General features: G+C 35.2%; 1 protein-coding gene across 1 annotated transcript in view; it reads left to right on the top strand.

The window, feature by feature from the left end:
* Positions 1–3,008: 3,008 nt before the first annotated feature.
* Positions 3,009–6,224, top strand: part of LOC100593320 (coiled-coil domain-containing protein 144A-like) — a gene marked incomplete at its 5' end in the record, with an annotated part of 49,555 nt that continues 46,339 nt past the window's right edge. Inside the window, 2 exon segments of the mRNA XM_030808822.1 lie at positions 3,009–3,062; positions 3,348–3,489. Coding sequence (XP_030664682.1) covers positions 3,009–3,062; positions 3,348–3,489 — 196 coding nt within the window.

The raw sequence follows: 6,224 nt of genomic DNA, 5'->3' as shown, positions 1-6,224 counted from the left end.
AGTGGCAATCTCAGCTCACTGCAACCTCTGGCTCCTGGGTTCAAGCGATTCTCCTGCCTCAGCCTCCCGAGTAGCTGGGACTACAGGCATGCCACCAAGCCCAGCTAATTTTTGTATATTTAGTAGAGACGGGATTTCTCCTTGTTGGCCAGGATGGTCTTGATCTACTGACCTCGTGATCCTCCCGTCTCAGCCTCCCAAAGTGCTGGGATTACAGGCATGAGCCACTGCGCCCTGCTGACTCCAACTTTTTAGTGTAGCATTCATCTTCCATTCTTAGTTTCCTTGTGTTTTACACTTTTCCTTTCAAGTTCCTAGGAAACACTTAGACTCCATGGGACTAATCTTTGTGCTCCATTCCATTCTCCAAGTAGAGTAGTTTTTCTGTTTTTCCCTGGTGAGCTCCTCTTATATTTTGCCTCTTCTGTAATGCCTTCCTTGTGCTAAAATATAACTTTCATATATCAACTTTTAAACTACACATTGTATCATAATTGCATATTACCTGGTTTTTGAGGCAGGAAATATATATTTATATGTTGTTGGTAATTCATAACTGTGTTTTTTAAATTAATGAATTGAGATGGGGAAGAGTTGGAATTTTACAAAATTTTTTTATTCATTATCAGTAGAATTATTATAAAACATTGGCTTTTTATAGATTTTTTTAACTTCTGGTACTGCGTTACATATCAAGGAAGGAAAGAAATATGAAAATAAAAAATGGACCACAAAATAGTCTGTGATTACACCAGTGTTTGAGAAGGCTAATTTAGTAACTCATGGTCTGCTACAAGGAGATGATGACAGCAGCTTAAGTGAAATAGATGAGGTTGAAAGAAGTTAAAATGTGTAAGTTCTTTATTTCTCTGAGAAAGAACATTTGCAGTGGTTACTTTTCCTGGAAATAGAATAATGTAGTCTACCAAAGCTGGAGAATACTCAACTATATCGACGCTGAAAGACTGATTACAGTGAGGGCTGGTGACTTTGACAAGGAGCAGTTTCAATAAATAATTGCCGTGGAATCCTGACTATAGTGGATAAGCATAGACACCCCCTGAGGGAACCGTTATTGGGAAAGGCAATAGAGAAATGAGTAATAAATGAAGAAGAATGTGGGATTCAAGGGAATTTTCTTTTTTATTTTAAAATAGAAGCTTTTAGAATGTATTAGTATGCTGCTGGGAACGATACGGACAAGAAGAACATGTTTATGAGATTTAATTTTGTTCGTATGTCTAAGTGTTTGAAAGCTCGATTCATTATCTTTTATAGATTTTTAGCAAACCAATTGTCCTTAAAGTGCTTATTCATGTAGAGTTTTATGGTAAGAGTTTGTTCCTTCAGCATTGGTTCAGAAAGGTAACATTAGTGTAACTGAACATGTAAATGGTGACTTGAAATTTAAACTATCATATGCAGAGTATTTAAAATTGTGAAATAATAAACATGCAAACACTTAGGCCATACTGAATATAATTTAAACATCCCTTGATGAACAGGTATGATCTGCTAAGGTACTCTAAAATGTCAGGTGTATCAACTTTATAGTTGTTTAGATTCTGGGGAGAAGGGGAGGGTTTTGTTCAAGTACTTTAGAAAAGCTAACTGTTGACAATCTATCACAGATTATTACTTCTGGATTATAAAGTTGTTTTTGGGGTTTTTTTTGTTTGTTTGTATTTTTGAGACAGAGTCTTGCTCTGTCACCCAGGCTAGAGTGCAGTGGTGCGATCTCGGCTCACTGCAACTTCCACCTTCCAGGTTCAAGCGATTCTCCTGCCTCAGTCTCCTGAGTAGCCAGGATTACAGACGCCCACCACCGCGCCCAGCTAATTTTTGTATTTTTAGTAGAGATGGAGTTTCACCATCTTGGCCAGGCTGATCTTGAACTCCCAACCTTGTGATCCACCCGCCTCAGCCTCCCAAGGTGCTGGGATTACAGGCTTGAGCCACTGCACCCGGCCTATAAAGTTTTTTTTTTAAATATTTAATCAGGTTGACCCACAATGGATCATAATGTTCTAAAGTATCAAAACCATGTTTCCCTGGACCAACATTGCCATCAGCCTGTATTGTGTGCTCAATGAGTATTTATTTGTTGAATGCTTGAATAAATAGGTGAATATGTGAATGAACACCTGTTGATGGATTTTATTAAAAATAATTTTTAGTTTTTTGAAAATAGGTTTCCGAACTTGCCTCTGTATAAAGTTTTTTTATTAGAAAAAAATTGCAAGATTCTGAAATTGTTATTTATAGTTGTAGTCAGAAATGGAATGACAATGTGGTTTCATCTGCTATCTCACTTGAAAACATATGTTACCTTCACAGCATATCATGAAACACATGTTTCTGAGGCAGAATTCTTGGGTTTGAGTGCTGGGTCTGCTACTGGCCAACTGGATGGGCTGAGGAAAGTCACGTGGCCCTTCTGTGCCTATGTTCTTTCTTTATAAAATACTTAATCTGTTACTGACTTCACAGAATTGTTATGAGGATTACATGAGTTTGACACATGGACAGTGCTCAGAATGATGCATAGTACCTGCATAGCAAGTCCAGAAAAAGCTAACTAATACCATCATTAAAAAGGGGTTTCTCTTATATAAGAATGTGAGTAATATTTTCCAAATAGGTTTTAGTGCCCGTAAAAGCTTGTTTTTATTGAAAAGGACAACAATGAGAAAACCTAGATATATTTGTTTTTATCACATAATGCAGGTAACACGTTTTTTTTCTTTTGGTTTTACTATCAGAAATCTTGACCTAAATTTAATTCTTTGAATGATATTAGTAGTAGCAAATTTCTTTATCCCTTAATGTTGCTGTTTCTGTTTATAGTTTAATGTCCATTGTAGAAAATTACCGTATTTTACATTACCTATAAAAAAATTACCTGTACACTTGATGACTAGAAGTAATACAAATGCAGATATTTTATATGATAAAACAATAGTATTAGATATTCTTTGTATTTTACATCTTTGCTATTTTTCTAAAAGGAATTGTTTCTTTTTTTCAGGCCTGCAGATAAAACATCTAATGAAAAGAACAAGGTATTGTAAAAAAGTAAATGATCTAAAATATTATTTTAAAAAAAAATTCTAAAAGGTAAAATGAAAAAAACAGGATGTTTTGTTGTAAAACTGTTTGCTTAGAAAAGTGATTAGGAAACAGTAGCCATCGATAACAGTACAGTTTAAGAACAATCTGTTGCTTTAAAGAAGTACCTGTGTTTTTGCTCATCAAAAAAAAAAAAAGGAGAAATACCACTTCTGTACATTTAGCATATGCTATAAATCTTTCGAGGACATTTTGAAACAGTATTATTTATCTTACAGGTCAAAAACCAAATACATCGTGGGGCTGACTTTGCTGACTCAATGGGGCCATCTGAAACAGCCTCCGAGGTTTGTGAGTTGTCTCACTCTATTCATGAGAATTTTATATTGCTGATTGAACAACTTGGAATGGAGTGTAAAGGTAGGACCATTGCATAAATGCAAGGCCTTTTGATGTATCCTGCAGTAGTGTGTGTATACATTGCTGAGAACTGACATGTGATAGTGAAGCGCATCTCAGAAATATGCTCAGTGTTAAAATAGAGAACTAACTTATACTCTACACCAAAGAGCTATGATAACTCCACTGTACTTTTCTTAGTGTGAGTGGCACTCCCAGTCTTGTTGACTGTGTTTCTCTCCTATTCCTTCCCCCAATGTCAGGTTACCATTTTTTCTCCACCTGGAATGCTGCAGAAATCTTAGGAATCTTAGAACTGTTTTCCTGAATACCCCACCTCCCAAAACCATGGTCTACTCTGCATTCATAATGATATATATTTTAAAAATTCGGATCTGATCATGTTACTCCTTTGCTTATAACTCAGCTACTACTTCTCATTGCTATAAGGTTAGAGATCTGAATCCTCTAGCTTTATCCTACATCGTTTTTACGCTTCTCTTTCTGTGTCCCACCCAGTATCTTAGATGTTTGTTCGAGCAGTTGATAGCTTCAGTGAGGTATAACTGATATATGATAGACTGCAAGTATATAAAATATACAATCATATGCACATGTGAAACCATCACCATAATCGAGAGAGTTAACATGTTCATCATCCATAAAAGTCTCTTCCTGTCCCTTTGTATTTCTTTATAAAGAAACTGCTAAATTGTTTTCCAAAGTATTTGTATTGATTTTCCATTCCAACCAGTAGTATACAACATTTCTTGTTGTTCTGTATCATCACAAGCTTTTATTATTGCTGGTTTTTAATTTTGAAATTTTAGCCATTCTGATGAGTGTGTATTATACATATCATTATGGTTTTAATGTGCATTACCCTAAAGATTAATAATGTTGAGCATCCTGTATGTGCTTATTTGCTACCTGTGTATCTTCTTTGGTGAACTGTCTTTTCCAATCTCTGTAGCTTATGAACATTTAAAATTGAGATTCGATTCAGTAAGCTTTTTTACATACACCAAAGGTAGTCAAACCTTTTTCATTTTCAAAGTGTTATCTTACTAAACATAGTAAATATTTTAAACTTGGGACAAAATGGTCTCTGTCACAGCCATTCAACTCTGCCATTGTAGTATGAGACCAGCCATAGACAATACATATGTTAAAAAACACAGCTGCGTTCCAATAAAACTTTATCTGCAAAAATAAGAAGCTGCCCCACAGGTTGGATTTTACCTATCCCTATTATGTGATCATGATTGTGAATAAAGACAGTTTTACTTCTTCCTTTCAACTCAGGTAGCTTTTATTTTCTTTTCTTTCCTAACTGCACTGGCTTCAGTACAGTGCTGACTAAAATAGTGAAAGGAGACATTCCTGTATTGTTCCTGATCTTACAGGGAAAGCATTCGGTTTTTCATCATGACACATGTTAGCTGAGGTTTATCAGAGATGCTCTTTATCATGCCGATGGCATTCCCTTGTATTCTTTGGTTACTGAGAAGGATTTTTCTTTTTAAATCAGGAATGAATGTTGTATTTTATCAAATGCCTCTATATACTAAGATGATCATATGGTTCTTCTCTTTTAGTTTTTTAATGTGGTGAATAACTGATATTTTAATGTCAAACCAACCCTGTATTTGGGGATAAACCCCATTTGTTTATTATGTATTATCCTTATAATATATCATTGGATTTGATTTGCCAAGGTTTTATTTAGAAAGTTTTAAAAGGTGATTTTTTAGAGTAGTTTTAGCTTCACAGCAAAACTAAAAGTAAGGCACAGAGATTATCCCTGTACTCCCTGCCCCCACACGTGCATAGCCTCCACAATTATCAATATCCTCACCAGAGTGGTACACTTGATCTCATTGATGATCCTGAATTGATAATCATAATCACCCAAAGTCCATAGTTTATATTAGGGCTCAGTCTCAGTGTCTTACATTCTGTGAATTTGGACAAAGGTATAAGGACATGTATTTATCGTTGAAGTATTATCCAAAGCAGTTTCAGAGCTTTAAAACTCCTTTGTGCTTCATCTGTTCATCTTTCCCGCCTTCCCTCCCCAAATCCTGGCAACCGCTGACTTTTTTTTGCTGTATCTATAGTCTTGCCTTTTCCAAAATGTCATGTAGTTGGTATCAGACAGTGTGTAGCCTTTAGACTGGCATTTTTCACTTGGTAATATGCCTTTGTGGTTCCTTCATGTCTTCTCATGGCATGTTAGCTCATTATTGCATGGCTGTACCAGAGGTTGTTCACTCACCTAAAGAAGGATATCTTGGTTTCTTGAGAAATTGGTTAAATTTTTACATCCATGTTCATGAGGGAGTTTCCTGTTTTTGTAATATCATTGTCAGATTTTGGTTCAGGGTAATGCTAGAGTGACAAAATGAGTTATATTTCTCCTCTATTTTTTTGAGGGTGGGGGAAAGGTCATGTAAAATTGTTAAATTACTTCTTAAATATTTGGTAGAATTCACCAGCATAGCTATGTGGGCCTGGAGTTTTCTTTCTAGGAAGGCTTTACTTATGCTTTATTTTCTTTTTTAGATATAAGACAGTTCAGGTTATTCTTTCTTGATTGAACCTTGGTAATTTTTGTTTTTCAAGGAAAGTATCCATTTTATCAAAGTTGTCATGTTTAGTCACATAAATCTCACCTTATTATATTGCTATTCTTTTAGTATCTGTAGGATCTATAAAAATGTCATATTACTATGTTTCTGAAATTGTAATTTGCA

Source organism: Nomascus leucogenys, unplaced genomic scaffold (assembly GCF_006542625.1).
Source record: "Nomascus leucogenys isolate Asia unplaced genomic scaffold, Asia_NLE_v1 000022F_20620728_qpdss20573698sc, whole genome shotgun sequence".
NCBI classification, from domain to species: Eukaryota; Metazoa; Chordata; class Mammalia; order Primates; family Hylobatidae; genus Nomascus; species Nomascus leucogenys.
Note: the sequence above shows the minus strand (reverse complement) of the source record. Positions and strands in the feature narration are given on the sequence as shown.